This window comes from Schistocerca piceifrons, chromosome 8, assembly GCF_021461385.2.
Source record: "Schistocerca piceifrons isolate TAMUIC-IGC-003096 chromosome 8, iqSchPice1.1, whole genome shotgun sequence".
NCBI classification, from domain to species: Eukaryota; Metazoa; Arthropoda; class Insecta; order Orthoptera; family Acrididae; genus Schistocerca; species Schistocerca piceifrons.
The window spans coordinates 424,878,138-424,905,079 of NC_060145.1; the positions used below are offsets into that span (position 1 = coordinate 424,878,138).

A 26,942-nucleotide genomic window follows, 5' to 3' on the forward strand; every position below is an offset into this window, starting at 1 on the left:
GCTAATGGTCAAGCACTACCGTTTAAAATAACGACAGAAATCAATCTGGGATGTATGACAAATGTATCCATTAGGACAGTGCAGGGAAACTTAGTGTTAATGGGATATGGCAGCAAGCAGCTGACACTAGTGCCTTTGCTAACAGCACGACATTGCCTGCAGTACCTCTCCTGGGCTTGTGATCATACTGGTTGTATCCTATACAACTTGAAAACGATGGTGTAATCAGATAAGTCCCGATTTCAGTTGGTAAGAGCTGATGATAGGGTTAGTGTGTGCTGCAGACCTCATGAAACCATGTACCCAAGTTGTCAACAAGTCGCTGTGCGAGCTGCTGGTGGCTCCATAATTGTGTGGGCTGTGTTTGTATGGAATGGACAGGATTCTCTGGTCCAACTAAAGTGACCATTGGCTGGAAATGGTTACATTTGGCTACTTGGAGACCATTTGCAGCCATTTGTGGACTTTATGTTCCTAAAGAATTTTTATGAATTGATGATGCTGGGCCGCAATTGTTTGTGACTTGTTTGGAGAACATTATGGACAACTAGAGCGAATGATTCAGCCATCCGTGTTGCCCGACATGAATTGTTTTGAACATTTTTGGTTGGTTTGTGCACAAACTCCTGCACTGACAACACTGTGGCAATTATGGATGGCTATAGAGGTAATATGGCTCAATATTTCTGTAGGGGACTTCTGGCAACTTGTTGAGCCCATGCCATATCAAGTTGCTGCGTTACACCAGGCAAAAGGAGGTCCAACATGATATTAGGAGGTATCCCATGACTTTGGTCACCTCACACACACACACACACACACACACACACACACACACACACACACACACACACACACACACACACACACGCGTTCCAGTATCTAGACATGTGAATGCTATTATTACATAGACAGGGTCCTCCCTTCTCTAATATTTCCAGGCTTGAGTTGGTGGGTGACGAGAAACCAGAAGGCTCTTCTAGAACAGCACTGCGCACAAAAGTATGTCCACAAATTCAAGTTCCAGTCTGATGCAGTTTTAGCTTGCCACAGACCTTCAGTCTACTAATTTATAGATGGCATAGGTGATGATTTATAGTTCCATTCTCCCCAGGAATAAAATATTGCATTGTCTTTTGTAGAATGATTGATGCTGGATGAGTTAACCAGCCACCATAGAAGTGTTTTGACTTTCAGGTGCATTAATATATTGTTAGCTTCTTGGGAATTTTTATGATTGTGATGTTTGACTGCAGGAATGAAGAAGAAAACTGTTGAATGTAAGATATCTATTTTAGTTATGAAAGTAATTACATTGTGGAGTTCTTATTTAGTTTATATATTTTGTAAATGATATTTATTGGTGTAGAACTATTAGTAATTAAGGTTTTTTAATTGTTTTTGTAGTGGTGCTCCTGTTGATGGCAACAGTCAATGCATTGAGCCAGTTCGTCCTGTTCGAAGACAGTATCAGAGGACTAATTCATCACGCTCACGCTCACAGCAAACCACAACTAAGAAGTCCTTGCCAGTCACACAACCACAAATACAGAAGCAAATTCTGGATAATGCATTTATTCGCAAGCAAGTATTAGCTGCATTATCGCAGCACCAACCTCAACAGCAGAATCAAACCAGACAACAAAATCAACTACAACCCCAGAATCAATCTCAGCAACAGAGTCAACTGCAGCCACAGAATCAACCCCAGCAGCAGAATCAGCTTCAAGCACAGAATCAGCTTCAGGCACAGAATCAGCTTCAGGCACAGAATCAGCTTCAGGCACATCAGTCCCAGAACCTAACCCTGTCTCGCATTCAGCATCAATCTCTTCTGCAGCATCAACCTCTGCCCCAAACCCCATCACAACCTCAACCTCAAGCCCAAACCCAACCCCAGCCTCAACTGCAACCCCAGCCTCAACTGCAACCCCAGCCTCAACTGCAACCCCAGCCTCAACTGCAACCCCAGCCTCAACTGCAACCCCAGCCTCAACTGCAACCCCAGCCTCAACTGCAACCCCAGCCTCAACTGCAACCCCAGCCTCAACTGCAACCCCAGCCTCAACTGCAGCCCCAGCCTCAAGTGCAGCCCCAGTCTCAACCCCAACCCCAAACCCAACCCCAACCTCCACCTCAACCCCTACTCCAAACCCATCCTCATCCTCAATCACAAACCCAGACTCAACCCCAACTCCAAATTCAAGCCCAAGCCCAACCTGAGTCTCAGTCACAAAACCAATCTCAACCTCATATTCAGGTCCAAGTTTCACAACAGTCACAACTACAACTGCAGCTTCAACCTCAAACCCAATCTCAACCTGTTTCACATCAGCAGCCTCCATTGCAGCATCAGTCTCAGTGCCAACAGCAGCAACAGATATCATTACAGCCACAACTGCAGCATCAGTTACAGCAGCAGCAACAGCAGCAGCAACAACAACAACAACAACAACAACAACATTCGCAGGAGCCAAAACACTTGCAACAGCAGCTGCACTCAAACTGCCAGAAGCAACAACCACAGAAACAGGATTCAAAGCAGACAAAGAGACAGCCACAGAAGCAATCACAAAAACAGCAACAGCCACATACTCCTCGGAAACGCTCAAACACTAAGCCAAAGCAACCCAAGACTCCTCAGAAACATCATGTGCAAGTTCAAGCCCAGCAGCAGCCTCGCACGGAACAGCAACTGATCATCCACCTCTCTAACAATGAAAAACGGCTGTATAAGTTTTCTGTGGCTCCAGGACATCAGCTTACTATACCGCAAATGCTTGAGCAGGTGAGTTATATGTTAATGTATATTATTTAACAGTTCAGTACCCCAGACACTGAAATTTCTATTTGGTTTCATTTCCTCATTGTTGTTGTCCATATGATTGGCATGTTGAACAAACAATGTATTAACAATTACCACTGAATAATGGTTTTTCACTCTGATGAGGACGTGATGAGCTTTGAAACACTTCTGTACATTTTAGCATTCTTTTAGAATGATGTCAGTATTATCACAGTATTTTGCAGCTAGTTATATTCTTCAGAAAATTGCATTTTGAATAAAAAAATTCGCTGTCGTAGGCTGACACTGTTACCCATTGCCTCTGTTGCTACAGGAAATGCAGAATGAAACGACCATACAGGTTAAATTTCATCAGTTTCTTCATATTTGTGATGTTAATTGGTGGTGATACATTTAATTCTAAGGATATTATTCAAGCCATTGAGCAACAACGTATTTTCAGAGTTAGCTACGTGCACATATGTGCATGATGCACATATTCATCAATGTTTCTTATCAGAGGGTATCGTGCTGTTATCATCTTCAGAGGCACTCAGTTATCTTGAAGTCTTATGGGCCAAACAACCATGTTTTCTTGGTCTATACTGTTTACACAGACAGCCATTTGCAGAGAACATTTTTAAGCTTCTTTGTTTGGCTACATTTGATTGCACAGTGCTTTTTGTTAGTTGTCATTAGTTATGCAATACAACAACAATATGTAATGTAACACCTTGTCTCGTTACCCTAAGCTTATCCACAATAACACTATGCTAGCACATTGAATGTCATGTCAAAACTGCTAAATGATAGAGAACATGAAACATTTATATAAACAAGCACTCCAACATAACTGGTGCATCCCAAGAAATGACCATTGGTCAGTTGATTTAAATGGTGGGAAGTAGAAGCACATAACAAGAGAAGCCATCACTTCTGCAGCTCTGCCAGAAGGAAATGAACCAATTGTAGTTACTTTTCGGACTGACCCTGCACATTTTCAAGTAAGTGTATTCCTTCTCTGTGAAGGAAAGTAATACTGACTAGGAAGTGTGCTAATTATTGCTTCAGTTTATGTCCATGCTGAGTATGTGAATAGCTCCCCCTGCTTCAATCCGAAGTAAATTGCAGCACAGTACTGCTCTCATACACACATGTGCGTGCGCACGCCCTGCTTGTCAGAGAAGTACAGTGCTCAGCATTTTGTTTACATACCTCTTTGCTATTCATCAAATTCCCTTAAACTGACAAAATATCCAGAAGTATATTCAGTCAAGCCAACAGGCCAAGATGGGCATGCTAATAAAATATGGGCTGTGCACAAGGGGCACATCAGAAGCATAAGGAAAACAGAGGCAAATATTTATATTATGCTATTTGATTAGACAACACCATCTCTACTTTCACCACATCATTCAGACTATTTGTTAAATTTTGTATAAATGAGTTATATTTGCCATTTTTGTTTTCTTCAATATAACACATTATTTGTGAACATAACAGGAAAATGTTAGTTGACTTCAAACAACACCAAATGTTTCGATCAGATGTGATAAGGATAGCAGGAAATACAGTATTGGAAAAAGTTACAAATCTTACACAAATTTACAGTGAACTTGTTGAACCAGTTTCTGATTTTTTTATGTTTTCAGTATTTAGAGAGAACACGAGAAGCAAAACAGTCTATTAAATGTGCAATCAAAAATGCATATCTTAAGAGCTATGAGCACTTCTTCAGTAGAAGAGACATGATCCACAGTGGCAAAGATGGACAAGTATTCATAGCTCTTAAGGCATGCATGCCCATGTTTACTAGACTTTTTAACTTCCAGTTTTGTGTACTTTCAGTTGTATGCCTTTATGTCTTTATGATACACCCTGCAGAACTTTTAAAACAATATTTCTGGCCTGTCTCACCAAATAGTCGATGTAGTGACTCATTGACAGTCACATAAACAGACTGAAAATTTGGCTAGCTTTCAGACTGATGTGTCAGTAGTTGAGGTGGCTAATAACAGACTGATATCTACAAAAAGGTAATACACAATAAGTTGATTTACAGTATGTACAGTTAATAAATGAGGCGTACATAACTTTGTATAACTGTAGGTCCTTCTGTGGTGATGAGTTATCTACAGTGAGAGTAATGTTAAATGAAACAAGTTTACTGTTACCAGTCACTGGTAACAGTAAACTTGTTGTTTCATTTAATGCCAGTAACAGTCATGGTAAAGCCTAACCTAAAATGTTCACATTTATAGAGAGTAATGTTCTCAACAGTAACAAAGAGGTAGTCCGAATGCTGATACACACTCTTAAGTCATTGACACTTAATAATGTTTAGTGGTGTCATGCTACATCAGTATATTTTCCTCACTGCATCTTCCATACCAATATTGCTAAGTCTGGAAGATCACTGAATCAGGGTGACACTCTGAATTATGGCTGCTTAGAAAGACACACCGGCCAATCAGTTCATGTGAACCTGTGTCCTCTGGGGGCGTGTAAGCAAGGCACCACCCATCGCAGAACAGTGAGCAATGGAAGAGCAACTTTGGCCACTGGTAAGAGGTTTACAGATTAACTTTTTGTGAGCTGGGATTGGAATGACTCCTTACCCTCTCCCTTAAAACCCACTTCCTTTCGTCTTCCCCCCTCCTTCCCTCTTTCCTGATGAGGCAACAGTTTGTTGTGGAAGCTTGAATTTTGTGTGTATGTTTGTGTTTGTTTGTGTGTCTATCGACCTGCCAGCGCTTTCGTTCGGTAAGTCACCTCATCTTTGTTTTTATATATAATTTTTCCCACGTGGAATGTTTCCTTCTAATATATATATGTGTGTGTGTGTGTGTGTGTGTGTGTGTATATAAAATAGAGGGAAACATTCCACGTGGGAAAAATATACCTAAAAACAAAGATGATGTGACTTACCAAACGAAAGCGCTGGCAGGTCGATAGACACACAAACATACACACAAAATTCAAGCTTTCGCAACAAACTGTTGCCTCATCAGGAAAGAGGGAAGGAGAGGGAAAGACAAAAGGATGTGGGTTTTAAGGGAGAGGGTAAGGAGTCATTCCAATCCCGGGAGCAGAAAGACTTACCTTAGGGGGGAAAAAGGACAGGTATACACTCGCGCGCGCGCGCGCGCGCACACACACACATATACAGACACAAGCAGACATATTTAAAGGCAAAGAGTTTGGGCAGAGATGTCAGTTGAGGTGGAAATGCAGAGGCAAAGATGTTGTTGAATGACAGGTGAGGTATGAGTGGCGGCAACTTGAAATTAGCAGAGATTGAGGCCTGGTGGATAACGGGAAGAGAGGATAAGCCTCCTTGATGGCTTCATCCATGCTATCTATATGAAGTACCCTAACTGTCAATAGTACCTACATTTTGATAGCTGTCATTCCCTCCACCTCAAACAGTCCATACTCTGGCAACTCACAGACTGTGCATCTGCAGTGACTAGAATTCTCTTGCCCAGTATGCTGAAGATCTTACTAAAGCATTCACGTACAGGCACTATTCTCCAAACTTAATCCACAGTCTGCACTATTTCCTCACACACCCATAATCCTCACACCTACCCCAAGAATAAGCTACAAAAGAGAATATCCATCATCACCCAGTATCATCCTGGACTGAAACAACTGAACCATATCCTTGACCAGGGCTTTGTAATTATTTATCATCATGCCCACTAATGAAGAACATCCTACCCACAATCCTCCTAATCCTAACGTGATATGCTGTTGCCCACCCCGTGTATGCAGTATCCTGATCCATCCTTGTGCCACACCCAACCACTTGTTACAAAGTGAAAAGTGCAAGAACTGTCAGACACCCGCTTGGCACATCTTAACTTCAGCAGAGTCACAGGCTTATCCCATCCCATCAAAGAAAGAATCATTTATGAAAGCAGACATGTTATGTAACAGTTCCGATATAATTTGTGCGTATCATTTTATCTGGGCGTGACCACTTACGTTCTTTCCACCTCAATGAATGGGCACTGCCGAACTGTGGCCATGAATGAAGTTGACCAACCAGTGGTGGAATGTGCTGTTGAGCAGGGTATGCTCGATTTTGGTTGTTGCTTCAGAAACTGTCTCAACTGGACACTTCTGCCCCCCCTTTCCTGCCAACCCCAGCTTTTCTGAACTATATTGACAGAAGTCGTTCTTGCAACAATATCCCTTGTTCTTGTAAGCTTCCTGGCTTTGGTCTCCATTAGCCCTCCCTCTCCCTCTCCCTCTCCCTCTCCCCCCTTGTACAATACAGTATTGATCATGTTGCTTTTGATGTAGTATTTTCGTAACTGGTATAACTTCGGAAGGGGACGCAATACTGTCATAATAATCCACTAACTCTTGAGCCATGAAATCTTGATTTAGTCAGCATTTTACAGTATTACAAATGAGGGACTGTTCAACGGATTTGTCTTATGCTTCACAATGCTTTGTGGAGTATGTATGTAGAACCTAACTGAAAATTTGTATTTTGAATGAAATGATCCTCGCTGGCATTTCATTCAAAGTGTAAAAATTTTAGCGTGGTAATATTTTTCAGAGAAGAAGGACATGGAGGGCAGATCAATTATTGTTAGAGTACTATGGTCTATAATTTCTGTTACAGGAAATACATTATGTAATTACAAACTGTCTGTGTAGCTCAGTAAGAACTATATGGTTATTATCGGGCCAGAAAGAAACAACATGGAGACATAGATACATCACTTAACTAAGAATAAATTATAAACTTTGCAAATATTAGACTGTGGCAGGCCAATACTTAACCTATTTCAGCTGTACTGATTTTAGCTTGTAGGCTGTTCTCCCTGGTGCACAAGCCTGGAAATAGAAAACACTCCAAGAAGTGAACTGAGCTCTGATCAGCCCCACTTTCAGGGAACACACACTCTACACTGAGACTTCCTCTCTGTAGATTAGTTCTGCTCTGTGTGACTCCCAAAATGGTGTCAGATGAGTGAGTGTTTTTTAAGTCATCAGTCTTCTGACTGGTTTGATGCAGCCCACAGGAATCCCTCTGCTGTGCCAACCACTTCATCTCAGAGTAGCACTTGCAACACACATCCTCAATTATTTGCTGTATGTATTCCAATATCTGACTTCCTCTACAGTTTCCACCCTCTACAGCTCCCACTAATACTGTGGAAGAGGTACTGGTAGAATTAAAGCTGTGAGGACGGGGCGTGAGTTGTGCTTGGGTTGCTCAGTTGGTAGGGCACTTGCCCGCGAAAGGCAAAGGTCCCAAGTTCGAGCCTCGGTCTGGCACACAGTTTTATTCTGCCAGGAAGTTTCACCATGGAAGTTATTCCCTTATGTCTTAAAATGGTGCCATATCATTCTGTTGCCAATTCTGCAGAGGGTCTCCTCATTCCTTACCTTATCAGTCCACATGATTTTCAACATTATTTTGTACCACCACATCCCAAATGCTTTGATTCTCTTCTTTTCCAGTTTACCCACCGTCCGTGTTTCACTACTATACAATGCTGTGCTCCAAACTTACATTCTTACATTTCTTGCTCAAACTAAGGCCTATGTTTGATACTAGTAGACTTCTCTTGACCAGGAATGCCCTTTTCGCCAATGCTAGTCTGCTTTTTATGTTGTTCTTGCTCTGTCTGTCATGGACCATTTTGCTACCAAGGTAGCAGAATTCCTGAACTTCATCTACCTTGTTAGCACTGGTTTTGGAGTTAAGTTCTTTGCTGTTCACATTTCTGCTACTTCTCATTGCCTTTCTTTGATGTACTGTGAGTCCATATCCTGTCCTCATTAGACTGTTCATTCTATTCAGCATGTCCTGTAATTCTTCTTCACTTTCAGTCAGTATAGCAATGTCATCAGCGAATCTTATCATTGATATACTTTCATCTTGAATGCTAATCCCACTCTTGAAACTTCATTTTATTTTCGTCATTGCTTCGACATGTAGATTGAACAGTAAGGCCGATAGACTACATCCTTGCCTTAGATAATTATTATTCCAAGTGCATTGTTCTTGGTTATCCACTGTTGTTGTTCCCTCTTGGTAATTGTACATATTGTGTATCACCCATCTTTCACTATAGGTAACCCCAATTTTTCTCAGATTTTGAATATCATGCACGATTTTACATCGTTGAACTCACTCTCTCCTCTCTCTGTTGTTGTTGTTGTTGTTGCCCCCCCCCCCCTCCCTGCCCCCTCCCCCCAGGTCAACAGATCCTATCAATGTGTCTGGGTTTTTCTTTGGTGTTGCTCCCATTAACAATTGCAACATCAGAACTGGCTCTCTGGTGCCTTTACCTTTCCTAAAGCCAAACTGATCATCATCTAACAGATCACTAATATTCTTTTCCATTCTTCTGTATATTATTCTTGTGAACAACTTGGATGCATGAACTGATAAGCATGAACTGGTAATTCTCGCACTTGTCTGCTCTTGCTACCTTCAAAATTGTGTGGATGATGTTATCCCAAAACTCTAATGCAGTCTCATAGATAATACACAGTAATTAGATTAGATTAGATTAGATTAATACTAGTTCCATGGATCATGAATACGATATTTCGTAATGATGTGAATAGTCATCTTGTTGCCACTTCCGCCAATGATCTTAGAAATTCTGATGGAATGTTATGTATCGCTTCTGCCTTATTTGATCTTAAATCTTCCAAAACTCTTTTAAATTCTGAGTCTAATGCTGGATCCCTGTATCTTACCTCCTCACACCTTTCTTCTTCTATCACATTGTGGGACAAGTCCTCCACCTCATAGAGGCCTTATGTTATCACCCTTGCTTTTAATTTCACTGAAGGTTGTTTTGACTTTTCTGTATGCTGAGTCAGTCCTTCTGACAATCATTTATTATTATTATTATTATTATTATTATTATTATTATTATTATTATTATTATTATTATTATTTCTTCACATTTTTCACGAAGACATTTTGTTTTAACTTTCCTGCACTCCCTCATTATTTCGTTCCTCAGCGACTTTTATGTCTCTATTCCTGAACTTCCCTTAATGTTTTTGTAGTTCCTTCTTTCATTGATCAACAGAAGTACTTCTTCCATTACCCATTGTTTCCTCACAGTTACCTTCCTTGTACCTACTTCTCTGATTCCCATTTTAGAGACGCATATTCTTCTTCAACTGAACTACCTATTGAGCTATTCGTTATTGCAGTATTTATAGCCTCAGAGAACTTAAAGTGTACCTCTTCATTCCTTAGTACTTCTGTATCCCACTTCTTTGCGCATTCATTCTTCCTGACTAGTCTTTCAAAGTTCAGCCTACTGCTTGTTATCATTATCAAATTGTGACCCGAGTCGATATCTACTCCTGTGTATGTCTTACAATCCAATATCTGATTTCAGAATCTCTGCACGACTGTGAAGTAATTTAAGTGAAATCATCCCATATCTCTTGGCCTTTTTCAAGTATACCTCATACTCGTGTGATTCTTGAACAGGTTATACACTATTAATAGCTGAAATTTATTGCATATTTCAGTCTTTCTTCTCTCATTCCTAATATCGAGCCTATATTCTCCCACAACCATTTCTTCTACTCTTTCACCGACAACCGCATTCCAGTCCCTCATGATGATTTATATCCCTTTACATACTGAAATATCCATTCAATGTTTTTGTACACTTTCTCCTTTCTCTTCATCTTTCGCTTGCTATGCCATCATGAATATCTGAACTGTTGTTGTCGTTGGTTTGCTGTTGATTCTGATGAGGACAATATTATCACTTAACTGTTCATAGTAACTCACTCTCTGCCCTGCCTTTATATTCATTGTGAGTCCTAATGCCATTATACCATTTTTTGCTGCTGTTGATATTACCCTATACTCATCTGACTATAGAAATCTTTGTCGTCTTTCCGTTTCACTCCACTGAACACCCTATATATAGTTGTTCCTTTTAGCAATTCAGTTTTGAGATTTTCTAACTTCCCTACCATGTTCAAAGTCATGACATTCCATGCCCGTACACTCATAGAACATTATCCTGTCATTGGTTTTTCAATCTTTTTTTCATGGTCACCTTCCATTGGCAGTCCCCTCCTGAAGATCTTAATGGGTGACTAGTTCAGAATCTCTTGCCGGTGAAGAGATCATCATGACACTTTTTCGATTACGGGCAACATATCCTATGGGTACACATAATGTGTTTTTAATGAGTGGTTTCCATTGCCTTCTGAATCCTCATGCCATTGATCATTGCTGATTCTTCTGCCTTTAGGGGCAGTTTTCCACCCCAAGAACACAATGTCCTGAACCACAGTCTGCTCCTCTGCCCTCTTTGGCAAGGCTGTTGGTAGACTGAGGGTAACTTCTTATGCTGGAAGTCATTGGCGGCTGCTGCTGCTGCGAATGATTTTTATTCAAAATTTATGCAGTGGCAGGGTTAAAACCTGGGACTGTAGACATTTTGATTACAAGTCAAATATGCTACCCTAGACAACAGGTCAAGGTGAACAGCTAAAAAAAGATATTCTGTATATAGTTAAACAGTGTTTCCTTGATGACATAATGAGAGAAGATGTTTTATGTCTATTCAAAAAAATGCATATAAGGATAAACAGGATGACATAGGGTTTTGTGAGAAAATAGAAATGTAAAATCAAACAGTGAGAAACCCAGGATAGAATGTAACAATATTATGAAAAGGAGAGTTGCTACTCACCATATAGCAGAGATGCTGAATCGCAGATAGGCACAACAAAAACGCTGTCAGAAAGTAAGCTTTTGGCCAAAACAGCTTTTGTCAAAAGCAGACACACACACACACACACACACACACACACACACACACACACACACACACACACACACCAGCTGCCAGTGTGTGTGTGTGTGTGTGTGTGTGTGTGTGTGTGTGTGTGTGTGTGTGTTTGACCAAGGACTTGTTGGCAGAAAGTTCAGACATCGTAACCATGTTTCAAATGCTAAAAGGCTGTGAAGAAATGGTCTCTGCACAAAATCATTTGTGAAAGAAGGCTGAAGTTTGTGCGGCATATTGTAAACATGAAAGACAGAAGAATCCCGAAATTACCACTGTTGTGGAAACCAACATATGGATACAGAAGTGGAGGAAGACCGAACGCTTGGGAATGAACTTTTGTGAAGGATCTTCACTACATGGACAAGAAATGGGAGGAAAATGAAAACCTTGCAGTTGATAGAGTTAACAGGATGAAAGTTATTGCCGTGTATGCTTGTTATTGGAGGAACTAAGTCTAAGTGTTAAATAGTTCCATATATTAAGAGATTTGGGTCAGTCACAGGTAGAACTGTGAAATTATCATCTCCAGACCGAGATTAAATAGCACAAAAATTCATCTTGTATAACCAGTTAAGAGGTTGAATTAGAGTGTGCTCTCCTGCTGCCAGTTAACTTGCCCATAATTTGTTTGTAAATTTGACTCAGATTTGTAAAATAATGGCCAAGCAAGTAAAATTTATGTAAGTAATAAGACACTGTTTCTCTAACACAGGAATACCTAGAGAGGAATTGTTCAGCTGCAGAAGGATGTGATAATAGATTTTGACATCTAAGTATTATTGGTGAGTCCAGTGTCCAGTATCTAGCAGAAACGTGATCGAGCTTGGAAATGGTCAAAATATGATGAATTGTACATAATGATGATGTGCTTTCATTCAGAGCAGAAATATGTTTGAAACAGAGTTAGAATGAAATATCTATGAAGACTGACCTTTTCTACCTGCAGGAGTGATTTGAAATTAGAGGTAGAACTATCTAATTAATTGAAGGTATAGGTCTTTTCAGGAGACCAGCATAATCATACATAAAATACAGTGAAAACATGAATATGTATTGCTGATGGCAATTTTTTGTATACTCCCATCTAACTATATGTTGTAAACTCTGACTATATGCTGGTGAATGTTGAAGCACTGTGTATTGTATCCTGATCTGCAAGATAAAAGACAGACAAATAACTTTTCAATAATTGTAAGGTATGAGATCCAGAATGATGTGTTTCTCCACAGAACCAGCAAAGGAGCATACGGAGAGCACTGACAAAAAGTAGGGACAGGATGATGATGTGGCAGTGCAGTTGTCTTGCCAAAAAATTGTTCACAAATCTTTGCTGAATTTCTTCTGCAGATCATGCCTGACCTGGCATGATGTATGTTTAAATATACATAAACTCCGATATATTGTCACCTTTAAATACAAATTTACACCATCAAGACTTACTGGTTTGTATTTCTCAACATAAATCGTGAAACCAAACACAGTCTGTACTCACCCATTCACACTTACAGCCCAGTCACTCTTTAGTAGCCAATTTAAGGTCTTCACCCTGATCTGATATAAAAAATACAAATGGAATTAATGGTTTGAATACTCGTACAATGCCCTGTAGTTGTCCATACTGGTCTCATTTAAGATTACACAGCATGCCATGCAGAATTTTAATAATTCAAAATAGTCATAGCTTAAACAGAAAAAAAGGCTGGAATTTCTCAAATCATAGCCATTCTAATATTTTACAAAATCTGAAACTTCATTATTGCTCATAATTACTAAAATTTTAAGAAAATTCAGCATAGCTAACTGCTGACTCACTTAGACTCGTGCGCCAAATCTCATTCCGAGTCCCAAGTCCCAGTACACACTTAGTATCTTGCTCCTGATTGTCTGAATACAAAGGTAGTCAATCAGCTTTGGGTTTTGAGATACAAAACCTAGTATTTTGCCACATTGAACCAATTCCATTCCAAAACTATCTTTGATAAAATTAACAAATAATGTGTTACAGAAGAAACAGTAAAAGCAAATAAGTCCCCTCTTTAAATATCTAAACTTCCGAAATATGTTTTATGATTTAAAAGTGTCATAAATTGGCTTCTGTGTAATCCACAATTCCCCAATATGTATCTGATAGACACACAGGCAACACACACCTAGATTTCCTTGCTCATATATATTCAGTTACTCACAGTTACAAAGATCCACGTGTCACATCTGTGCCGTAGTTATTCCTTCATTCACTCAAGCAGGTGAACAGAAATTATCAGTATTCAACATCAGTCAGAATGTCAGTAAAAATTAAACTATTACGTAAAATTAAGTTGTCTTCCAAAAATTTGTTTTACTTTATCATTGAAAGCCTAGAAATATTGTCAAACTCTTTCACTAACTATACTTAAGATATATGAACTTGTTAGTAGGTTACTTAGTCATGGAAGTTCTTGAGTCATCAAAGAATAACTTCCATCATGGCTTATTTTGCTGCCTAGGTGTCAGAATTCCTTGACTTCACCTACTTCCTTATCACCAATTCTGACAAGTTTCTTGCTGTTCTCATTTTTGCTACTTCTAATTACTTTCATCTTTCTTCGATTTACTGTCAATCCATATTTTGTACTCATTAAACTCTTCACTCCATTCAATGTATCCTGCGAATTATATTATTGAATCCTTTCATTAGAGGGAAGATGGAGATTGGAATATATCCTACAAATGATAGAGGAAGTGGGGTGCAAGTGCTGCTCTGATTTCTCGAATTTGGCACAAGAGAAATTCATGGTGGACCACATGAAAGCAGTCCAAGGACTGATCACTGAATAAATAATTTTTTAAAGAACTCAAATCTTTTGTCTAAAGTAGGAAATAAAATAAAGAAACATTTGACAGACTTTCAAGATGCTTGAAATCAAGCACAGCAAATGAGGTGGATCAAATCTTTGTCTAATCTGTTTTATTTCTTTCTTTTGGACAAATCAGTTCCCAAAACATTTGACCTTTTTTTCAATTCTTTTTTATTTTCAAATTTTGTTCAGAAAGCATGATCTTTTTGACATATCATTTGCTCTCCTAGCATCTTCTGTTCTCAAAATGTCCTGAATTTGATACAGAATTTGGAGGAGTCTATTTTGATAGTTAAATATAACACCATTGCAACTTTTTATGCTTGGAAAAGCAAGACCTTGATGAGATGAACTACTTGACACCTCGTTTGCCCTCCTAGTGCCTTCTGTTCTGTCCTTAATTTAGCACCTGACTTGAAGGAAATGTTTATGACAGTCAAGTATCACACCAGTGTGACTTTCTATGAACAAAATCGCTAGACCTTCAAGAGATGAACTTTGCTGTGACACTTCAGCTAGAAGTTTATATCAGTTTGATAGCCCGTGTCAATTTACACTTATTGTTTGGACAAAAACCCATTGTACAATTTATAGGGAGTCTTGGTTTCAATCAACTCAAACATTTGATCAAAAAAGAAAGGGAATAGGATCAGATGTTTTCCAAGACAGCAGAAAGGTCAGAAAATCAGTATGAATATGTAAAATCGTCAATAGGCTGTAACGAAAAAGAAGTGAAAGGTCACATGGACCTGTGTTGAATTAACAGATTGACTGCTGAATGCAAGATTCATTATAGTATTAGAATGGGTATTGATTTTAAAGAGCAGATGTCATGGGAGCAACAGCATATTGTGAACAAGACCAGTTTGCCTAAATCTGATGCTGATTTTTAGGCGATCTTTTGGCACTGTTGAGTTCTCTTGGGGAGAAAGTTCCAGGGAAAAAATATTCAGACCTAGAGAATCATTTGTTTGACTTCTGTATTCTTCTCCAAAGCTTTTGTTGTCTTTTTCACACAGAAAACAGGTTCACATACAAATGTTTATACCTCCACCTCCATCTCCATCTCGTCCATCAACGTGAAACTCCTAAATACTTTATCTTTCAGTTTTTCTGGAAAAAAAAAATCAGTGGTCTACAATTGGTGACCACATCATAGAGCGGTACTATCTTATGTTGAGGACTGACATGTAGTTCATAATCAAAAGTAACAGCACAGAAAATTTTATTAGCTTTTGAGTTAATGCTCTTTCTTTCTAATTTAAGCGTTCAGTAGTCCCTAAAGTTTGGAACTTTATATTAATTAACATGAACTTAAATCTGATTACTCTGTGAATATTTGCTATTGCACAAACATGTTTTCATCTAAAATTTAGTCAAAGACTTGAGGCAGCTGTTGACTGTGTGACTTTGAAGACATTTGTTCAGTTGTTACTTTTCATGTATAAAAATTCTCAGTTTATCATAACTTTAACATGTGTAATTTTTCTTACAGTGACTTTTGTATTGTATGTCATGTAAGATTTGGAAAGTAAGTGGTCCAGTTCCTCTGTCATCTCATTAATTACTTCTGTTTTTGGTGGTGTCAGTAATTGTGTAACTTTCAATATAGATCTTTATTGTGATGTGTCACATAGGTTGACACACTCTTGTCATGTTGATGCATTCTAGTCATTTAGAGCATTTTTAATTGCTCACTTTCATGTTATGATTGTCACAGCTACATTTTTCATGCAGATTGTGAATGAAAGTGTAAATACCACCAGTACACCTTCAAAAATAGAGGGAAGAAAACAGTTGTAGATTGTCATAACCCGTTGCTCAGGAAAGTTTTATTTTCATGTTTACTTTGTTTACTTTATTGTTAGTGTGTAGTCAACTATCAAAGTTCTGTCTAGCACACTGCTAGACTGCTCAAATGTTCTCTCTCTCTCTCTCTCTCTTTGTGTGTGTGTGTGTGTGTGTGTGTGTGTGTGTGTGTGTGTGTGTGTGTGTGTGTGAAGAAAATCAACATTGCAGTGTTGTTTCGTTATTCACAGGCTGGCCTCCAAGGAATGAACTTCAATTTTCTGAACTTGAACCTTCCAACGCAACAACCACCACAGCAGCAGCAGCAGCAGCAGCAGCAGCAGCAGCTTCCTCAAAACCATGCACAGTCTCGAGCCACTCATGTAAAGATGCAGACTTCACAGATACCTCAGGCAGCTCAAGAAATGTCATCTGTGCAGCAAGGGTCCCAGCCCCAACTGCCTCAACAGTCTCCTGATCTTCAGACACAGTCATTACCTCAGCCTCAGCAGGTGGTCCATGTTCCATCACGGGACAAGTTAAAGACCCCACCACTGCAACAGCTCCCACAACCTCAGCAGCTGCCTGCCTCTCATCAGTTGCACCCACCTCAGCAACTACCCCCACTTCAGCCATTGCCTCATTCACAAACAGTGCAACTTCCTCAGTCGCCGTCCCCACAGATGCGTCAGTCTCAGTCTCCCCAACTGCGACAGTCGCAGTCCCCACAACTGCAGCTGCGCCAGCCTCAGTCTCCGCAGATGTCCCAGGTACCTCCCCAGCAGCTCCCTGTGTCTCAGTCTCAGCAGCTGCCTGTCTCTCAACCACAACAGATACTGCTACCTGTATCACAGCCTCAGCAGGTACTACTGCCTGTGTCACAATCCCAACAAGTATCTGGGACACAATCTCAGCAAGTGGCAGTGTTACAGACCCAACAGATCCCCATATCTCAGTCCCAATCAGCTCCTCTGTCACAAGTTCAGCAGCAACCAGCATCACAAGTTCAACAGTTACCTCTTGCACAACCTCAGCAACTGCCAGTATCACAGGCTCGGCACCTGTCTGCTTCACCACCACAACAACTGTCAGTATCGCAGCATCAGCAGCTATCTGTGACGCAGTCTCAGCAGGTGCCTTTGCCACATCAGCAACTACTGGTGCCACAAATACAGCAGCAGAATGTGTCACAACCACAGCATCTAGAGCAAACTCAACAAATTCAGCAGGTGGCACACACCGAATTGCTCACGCAATCACAGCAACTGCTACACTGCACACAGGTACCGTCGAGTTCTCAGGGCCAGTCGCAGCAGCCATCCCAGCCTCAGCCTGCATGTAATCCCCACCAACAGATTCAGCCTCAGCTACAGGTCCAACTTCAGCTGACGACTCAACCTCAGCATAATTTACAAGAACAACAGTCAACTGTTCAGCAGCAGGCCCATCGACAAGTTCAGCAGCAGATTTACCAGCAGCCTCTAAGGCTGCAGTTGCAATTACCCCAACATCAGCTTGTTCTACAAACTCCTAACCCATCTCAAGCTCAAATCTTACTTCAGAAAATAATAGCTGCAAAATCAAAGTCATGTGAGGAAATACAAGTGCCAGCAATTGTCACAGCTGTACCACAGTCGCCTGCTTCGGATAAAGAACGCTCTCAGGTACTTTACTCTTTCTGAATTTGATCAGTTAATTTAACTACAAATGATAATTATTTGTGGTTTATATTTACAGTACATAGCATAACAGAAGCAATATATTGAGTATAATCTTACGTGTTCAGCCCTCCACAGAAATGCCAATTTCTTTTTTAAATAATAATTAAAAAAAAAACATACCTGTGGAAAGTAAGAACCAGCCATAGATTAAAGACTCATCTCATTTTAATACTCTATGGAGAGTAGTGCCCAGCATCTGCAAATGAGAACCATAACTAACCCACAAGTAAGATCTACATATGTAGTTTTTGTTCAGCCAGATTATTTAATATCACCAGTTTTACAATTGGTTGTGGAATTATTGTCTACCATAATGGAGAATGCTTCTACAGTGCCAAACTTCTACAGGCTCCAGCAGTAGTGGTTTTGGGTGCTTATATATCTTTCATGTTATTGTTAGAGGCTTAGTGAGTTTTATGTATTATTCCACTAGCATTTCTTGAGTAAATTTGACTCTTTATGTCAACAATCTAGGTAGAAAATATTGGATAAAACCTCAGCAAGTACCAGTTACATACGTGCTTAATGTACATTAGACTTTTTTGGAGGAGCATAATATTTTAAGCCCTTACATTGGAAATTATTATTTCCCCTCCAGCTTTCTGCTGGTTAGAAATGTTCAGTGAGATTTTTGTATGGTTTTATTAAATTCGTGTAACTTACGAACTAATTGATTATGAATTTTTCAATAGTTTCGCAAACTCATTTTGATTCTATCACAAATGTAACATGATAGGGAACAGAAGGGCATACAGGAAAATTCATGCCAGCTGGAGATTTAATATTTTCCAAGAGCTGAAGTGCTGACATTGAGTGATTGGTACAGTTTCCCTGTCAATCACCAAAAACTGTAAGCATCCGCTGCCCCTTCTTAAAAGATTGTGTGGTTGTGTCGTCTCATTATGTTTTTGAAATTACTGACTATTTAGTGCATAAATGCAAAAATTATGAGTAAAAAGTACACTATGTGATCAAAAGTATCCAGACACCCCTAAAACTGTACGTTTTTCATATTAGGTGCATTGTGCTGCCACCTACTGTCAGGTTCTCCAAATCAGTGACCTCAGTAGTCATTAGACATTGTGAGAGAGCAGAATGGGGCTCTCTGTGGAATTTGTGGACTTCAAACATGGTCAGGTGATTGGGTGGCACTTGTGTCATACGTCTGTACGTGAGATTTCCACATTCCTAAACATCCTTAGGTCCACTGTTTCCGATGTGATGGTGAAGTGGAAACTTGAAGGGACACATGCAGCACAAAATCATACAGGCTGACCTTGTCTGTTGACTGACAGAGACCACCGACAGTTGAAGAGGGTCATAATGTGTAATAGGCAGACATCTATCCAGACCATCACACAGGTATTCCAAACTGCATCAGGATTCACTGCAAGTACTATGACAGTTTGGTGGGAGGTGAAAAAACTTGGATTTCATGGTTGACCGGCTGCTCATAAACCACACATCATGCCGGTAAATACCAAACAGCACATTGCTTGGTTTAAGGAGCATAAACATTGGATGATTGAACAGTGGAAAAACATTGTGTGGAGTGACAAATCATGGTACGCAATGTGGCGATCCAATGGCAGATTGTGGGTATGGTGAATGTCATCTGCCAACGTGTGCAGTGCCAACAGTAAAATTCTTAGGCGGTGGTGTTATGGTGTGGTCATGTTTTTCATGGAGGGGACTTGCACCCCTTGCTGTTTGCGTAGTACTATCACAGCACAGGCCTACATCGATGTTTTAAGCACCTTCTTGCTTCCCACTATTGAAGAGCAATACGGGGATGGCGATTGCATCTTTCAACATGATCGAGCACCTGTTCATAATGCATGGCCTGTGGCAGAGTTGTTGCACTACAATAACATCCCTGTGATGGACTGGCCTGCACAGAGTCCTGATCTGAATCCTATAGAACACCTTTGAGATGTTTTGGAACACCGACTTCCTGCCAGGCCTCACCGACCAACATCAATACCTCTCCTCAGTGCAGCAATCCATGAAGAATGGGCTGCCATTCCCCAAGAAACCTTCCAGCACCTGATTGAATGTATGCCTGTGAGAGTGGAAGCTGTCATCAAGGCTAAGGGTGGGCCAACACCACATTGAATTCCAGCATTACTGATGGAGGGTGCCACGAACTTGTAAGTCATTTTCAGCCAGGTGTCTGGAAATTTTGATCACATAGTATAGTTATAAACAAGTCCACATCAAAACAAATTTTATTTTGTAGTTAGTATATCAATAGATTTTGAGCTGTGTGGATCATCTGCAATCAAATATAAATATACTATATAAATTGTAATTAGTCATGATGCCACCTTATGATCTTTTGAGATAGTGAAAGGAAAACTTGTGTTTTGGCGTCAGTCAGCACTGCAGGCCTTTGGCTAAAGACTATCTTCACAAACTTTTAGTTTGTCACTTATGTTGTTGCAAAACGTAAAACTTCAGATATCTACTGAAAATTAACTGTAATGAATGTGTGATATCTAAGAATAATGCCTTTTTTGCTATGTTAAGAACAATTTTAGCTGGATTGGGTCAGGTGTAAGCATAAAACATTGTCAGTAATGAATTGTAACTGGCATTTTGTTATTTTGGTTGGATGGGGCAGGGGTATGGACAAAAGGAGGAGGCATGTGCTGTATCTTGATATAAAAGAAAGGAATTACTTGTTGCAGCAAAATAGTGTGTGTGTGCAGTGTATATGCAATTTACTAAGACATGTTTGTGCTTTTTTTAGGGAAATGTTCTATATAAGATCTGTCATGAAAGAAATGAAGCTTGTGATACTGATTTGTGTACGTACCAGAGATGTTCAATTAGGAGTGATCACCTTCAAAGTAGTGCCCATTTGAATTACCATTTGTCTGTATTTGTTCCTTCCACTGTTCAGACAATTTATGCACTTCTCCTGTTAGGATATACTGGGGCTTCACAGTTTTTGCCTTCTGGTAGTGCACAAGAATACTGAGAGTGTGAATAGCCTTGTTTCTTTTGTGTCATAATAAGAAGTTCTGTAATTAGCAAAGGAAGGAAAATTATATTCTTGGGTCAAAGGGTCAAAAGAGAAGAATTATATGACAACGTAGTATTATGAAATAAATATTTAAGTGTGAGTAGTAAGAGACTTGTGGGAAGCAAGAAATAAAAATCAATATCTAAGTAGTCCTCAGGTTGCAGTTAATTATGAAAAAAGGTGCACTGAACTGCATGAGGCAAGATTAGAAGCTCCATAATAAATAAGCAGTGACACTGACTCACAAGCTGCTTAATTAGAGCTCACATGGAAAGATTTAAGTCTTCATTTCTCCTACAAGCTGTTAAAGAGTGGAACGGACAAAAGAGTCCAAAAATGGTTCTATGAGCCATATGCCATGCACTTATGTGTGAACTGCAGAGAGTAGTCTTGTAGATGTAGATATAGAAAGATAGAGGCTTGCAATAGGCTTATAGCCACATGAGATTCATTTATTTATGTAAGAAAGACAGTAAACTTGTGCATAAAGAACAACTCAAAAAAGTGAAAATGAAAGTAAGGTTGTAAAGGATTGTACGAGCTGGTGAAAAAAATATGCTGTTGCATAGCTGAGTGGATATGTTGATAATCTGAAACAGAAGAAAATTAAAGGAAAAGGTGGCAACAAGCTGGAGAAAAGGCGTAATGAGAAAACTCTTTAAGTAGTGTTTCATGTACTTTCTGTCTTGCACTAGGCTTTTTAGTGTTTTTAAATTTAGTTGTAACGCTACCTATACGCTTGTGCTTCACAACAGAAATGAAAGAAAGGCCTTTGCATTCCATCGCTTTTTAGGTTTCCATACCTCGATCGGTAAAAATTGAACCCTTGTAGGACCACTTTGCCAGTAAATTCGTTTTTCCTACCTAAGAAGTCAAATATAAATGAAACCTATCGAAAGGACCAATGCGATTTTGTTAAGTTTTTAATACACAAAGTGAAATCAGTAAATCTGTATATCTAAATGATTAATGGAACGTATAAAGATGTGAAACAAATACTAACAAAGAGACAGAGGGGCTAGCCAGTTCTTACCTCAGCTCAGTACAGCCGATAGATAACACAAAACAGAACAGAAAATTTACATTCCTAGCTTTCGGAACTTTGTTCCTTGATCAGGGAGGATAGAGGGGAAAAAAGGGGAAGAAGGGAAAGTGGATTTAGTTACTCACAACCCAGGTACCCTCCCTGTTTACTTTTCCCTGTTGCTTCATAACCTGGGTTGTGAGTAACTAAATCCACTTTCCCTTCTTCCCCTTTTTTTCCCCTCTCTCCTCCCTGATGAAGGAACAAAGTTCCGAAAGCTAGGAATGTAAATTTTCTGTTGTGTTTTGTGTTATCTATCGACTGTACTGAGCTGAGGTAAGTACTGGCCAGCCCCTCTATCTCTTTGTTAGTGTTTGTTTTAAATCTGTATATCCTATCAAGTAACTTCTATGTTAAGTTGTAGTTGTAAAGAAAAGATCGTGACACATAATTCTGTCACTGAGGTAAAAAAAAAAAAAAAAAAACCAGTGCCACCAGTTGCCCCTTGGTATACTTCAAAACTAGCAGGGCCATCTATTCATTCTTTGGTGTACTGTGCTGTCACTAAGGTAAACATGAGGAATTCTAAGCTGAGCAGGCTCCTAAGAATTTAAATTATGATATGTTTTTTCTGTGATACAATTTTGTTGTAATAGAGCCTACATGTTGCTTGATGCTGTGCTCAGTTACCCATGAAAACCCAATGAAAATTTGTCTAATAGTTTTGGAGATTAGCATGTTTAGGCAGATACAGATGGTTTTACAGTTTTGTTTTTGGTGGAGAGTATCATTTCCACTTGAAGCTGTCAACAAACTTTATTGGTTGTAGTAGCTGTTTTAACCATTAGTTATCAAACTTGCATGATGGATACCATAGGTCTCATTGATAATGCCATAAATGAACTAAATGGGTAGGACCTAATCAATGGTGACAAAGGCATGAATGTTGATGAAACTAGCATAACATCTGAATTTTGTCTTTCACAGTACCTTCTTGATGGATGGAGTACAAATGCAATAGTTCGGAACATTCTATGTTTTGTGTCATTCCCATTTTCTACCATATATTTTTTAATGCTAGAAATGTCAGAAGAGGATACCATAGTTTACTATTTACCAGAACTGGGACATTTAGAGCTGAGCTGTCAGAAACTGCCCGCTCATTTTCATTTTGGTGCTCGGCAAGTAGATGGCCCTCTTCCTTCTCAACTGTTTTCCATACTATACCTCAGATTTCCATTGTATTGGATAGATAAAGACTCTACTCGCCAAGTTATGGCAGAACACACACATAAAAGATGGTTGTAATTGGCAAGACGCTAGCTCCTCCTTCAGCCGGACGGGTTGAAGGGGAAGGAAAAGGGGTAGGTTTCAGGATAGTCAGCCAGAACGGTGGGTCAGGGAAGACTTACTGTATGGGATGAGAAGGAGAAACTAATCATTGGGAACTGCATTGGATGAGATTTGAAAACCTGAGGGCTTAAAGATAGAAGACAGGGTAATATGCAGGCAGAGATTACTGCTTAAACATCATGCACGAGTTAATAAAGAGTGAAGAGCTAAGCACATTTTATGTAACAGAGATGAGAAGGGGGTGGCGAAAAATGGATTCTAAGACAACGAAAGATGTGGGAAAGTAAAACGGAGTGAAGCAAAGAGTAGTTACTGTGAGGAAATACTGGAAGAAAGTAACGTAAATGAAGGCCAAGTGGGTGGCGAGAACCAAGGACATGTTGTACTGCTAGTTCCCACCTGCGGAGTTTTGAGAAACTGATGTCTGGGGGAAGAACCCAGATGGCACGTGTGGTGAAACAGGTGCCGAGGTCATGATAGTCATGTTGTAGAGCATGCTCTGCAACAGGATATTGTGAGTTGCCAGTATACACCCTCTGCCAGTGCCCATTCACACTAATTGATAATTTGGTGGTGGTCATGCCAATGTAGAAGGCCTACCTGTGTTTACATAACAGATGGTATAAGACGTGTGTTGTTTCACAGGTGGCTCTCCCTTTGATAGTTTGTTTTGCCAGTTACAGGGCTGCTATAGGTGGTGGTAGGAGGGTGCATAGGGCAAGTCTTGCAGTGGGGATGGTCACAGGGGCAGGAGCCATAGGGTAGGGAGATAGGTGCAGGAGGAGCATTTGGGTCTGACAAGAATATTGTGGAGATTGGGAGGGGAATGGAAAACTACTCTAGATATGGTGGGCAAAATTTCAGACAGAATGGATCTCATTTCAGGGCAGCCCCTGGCTTGGTTTAGCTACATTGATGACATCTTTACCATATGGACTCATGGTGAGGCTGGTGTGCTAAAATTCCTGTAATCTCTGAATATCTTCTCCCAATTCAATTTCACATGGCACTATTTCGAATCCCGTGCCACTTTCCTTGATATTGATCTCATCCTCACTGAAGGCCTTCTACACACTTTTGTCCACATTAAACCTACCAATATACAATTGTACTTACATTTTGACAGTTGCCATTCTTTCCATGTTGAACATTCCTTCCCTTACAGTCTTGGCATCTGAGGCAATTGTATTTGTTTGGATGAAGACAGCAATATGCCACCATTCTCTACGTCAGCCTTTACTGCACGTAATTACCCCACCAGCCTCATTAAAAGGCGGATTTCCCGGCCCATCACATCAAATCCTGATACTGCTAATCCCTTCAAAAAACAACTTTGCAGCAGACCACTAGTGATTCAGTATTATCCTGATATAGAATGTGTTAATCAGCTACATCAACAGGATCATGACTTCCTAAAATCATGCCCTGAAATGAGATCCATTCTGTCTGAAATTTTGCCCATCACACCTAGAGTAGTTTTCTGTCACCCTCCCAATCTCCAAAATATTCTTGCCAGACCCTATGCTCCTTCTGCGCCCATCTCCCTACCCTATGGCTCCTACTCCTGTGAGCATCCCTGTCACAAGACTTGCCCTATGCACCCTCGTACCACCACGTATAGCAGCCCTGTAACTGGCGAAACATAAACTATCAAAGTGAGAGCCACCTGTGAAATGACACGTCTTATACCAGCTGCTATATAAACACTGTTTGGCCTTCTACATCAGCGTGACTATCACCAAATTATCAGTTACAATAAATGGGCGTAGGCAGAGAGTTTATACTGGCAACTCACCATATCTTGTTGCAGAGCATGCTCTACAACATGACAATTGTGACCTCGGTACGTGTTTCACCACACGTGCCATCTGAATTCTTCCCACAGACACCAGTTTCTCAGAACTCTGCTGGTGGGAACTAGCACTACAACATGTTCTTGGTTCTCATCACCCACTTGGCCTTAATTTACGTTAATTTCATCTGAGTCAGAATTTCTCCACAGTAACTACTCTTTGCTTGACTCCATTTTAGTTTCTACATCTTTCATTGTCTTCACCTTCTATTTTTCACCGTCTCCCTCCCGCCTCCCTTATGGACAATGCGCTTAGTTTTTCACTTTTATTAACTTGTACACGATTAAGAAGTAATCTCTCTCTGTGTATTATCCTGTCTTCCACCTTTACGCTCTCAGCTCTTCAAATCTTGTCCAATGCAGACCCCAACAGTCAGTCTCCCTTCCTCATCGTGTGCGGTAAGTCTCCCCTGACCAGTGGTTCTGGGCGACTTTCTCGAAATCTACCCCTTTTCCTAGACCTCTCAAGTCCTCTTCCTTCACCCCTCTTCCTTTCCCCTCAACCCTTCTGCCTGGAGGAGGAGTCACTGTCTCTGAAAGCTTGCCTATTACAACTGTCTTTTATGTATGTTTTCTACCACCACTTGGTGAGCAGATTTTTTATCTATCCAATTGGATTATTTTGTCAATAACTCATTGTTTTTGTTGTTGTTTTATTTAATAAGATACACAATACTACATTTTTAATACAATAAGGCTTTTCTTTTTTTTCCCAGGATTCGTTACCGGACACAGGCAGCAATAATTCTTCTTTGTCTAGTGTCACAACAGTTATAAGGTGAGTGAAATAAAAATTTAATATTTATGTCTCTGGTAGAAATTTTTGTCATGCATAACAGCATGTAAGATTGTCTTTTATGTATTACATTTCCCAAAACCCAAAGTAGCGTTTCACACACTCATTCTAAAATTAACTGTATCTTTAAGTATGGCTGAGCCTACATTAAAATCACTGTATGAGAGCGTAATACTGAACAAAATTGTAAATGGGAGGGGGAAAAGTTAACCGTAGCGTGTAATTTTTAAGTAATTTATATCATTGAAGTAAAAGCTGAAGCACAAAGTTGTTTTATTAACAGAAATTATGGGAGGAAAACAGTAATTTAGGAAAGGCAATCACTTATTTATAGCTGATAAATATTTGATGTATATACTGTAAACACGTAACAATTATGAGACTTCATTAGCTTTTCAGCTACTTTTCTTTCTTCTGGTTCAAGTAAATACTCTCTTACACACACTACCATACAGATACAAAAATGCACCTACCCACCTGTAGCTGGACTATGTTGACTGTATAGAAGTGATTCTTCAAGCAGGCAGGAGTGATGTGGTGATGGTGTAGAGGACAGGTGCCTTAACACCTGGGAGGGGCTAAGATTTATGGAGCAAGAATAGAATGAGAGTGGTGCAGAAGTAATTACAAGGTTTTGGAATTGGTGTGGAGAATAACGAGAGGAAAAGTGAGAATAGGGTTTAGGTTGTTGAAAGGGGGAGTTTAGACTAGCAAGACTGCAAAGACAGAAGATATGCTATAGGGTCAGTTTGCATTTGCATACTTTTGAGGAGCTGATGCTGGGGGAGGGGGAAGAGGTCCAAATAGTATGGATATTGAAGCCACTGGTGTTGTGGTGGGCACCAAGTCTAGCAGTGTGATGGTAAAGGCTATGGCTAGCCATAGTTCGACCATGGCCAATCATGCAGGTTTGTCATCCCCACATAGAACATTACTCAATGAATG

General features: G+C 39.9%; 1 protein-coding gene across 5 annotated transcripts in view; it reads left to right on the top strand.

Moving 5' to 3' along the window:
- LOC124711167 (protein piccolo-like) overlaps window positions 1–26,942 on the top strand; it is a 305,632-nt gene that overhangs the window by 108,096 nt on the left and 170,594 nt on the right. For all 5 annotated transcript variants that reach the window (XM_047241089.1, XM_047241087.1, XM_047241088.1 and 2 more), the window contains exons 5-7: window positions 1,408–2,788; window positions 16,475–17,887; window positions 25,918–25,979. In XM_047241089.1, the coding sequence (XP_047097045.1) occupies window positions 1,408–2,788; window positions 16,475–17,887; window positions 25,918–25,979 (2,856 nt within the window). The remainder of the gene's footprint in view (window positions 1–1,407; window positions 2,789–16,474; window positions 17,888–25,917; window positions 25,980–26,942) is intronic.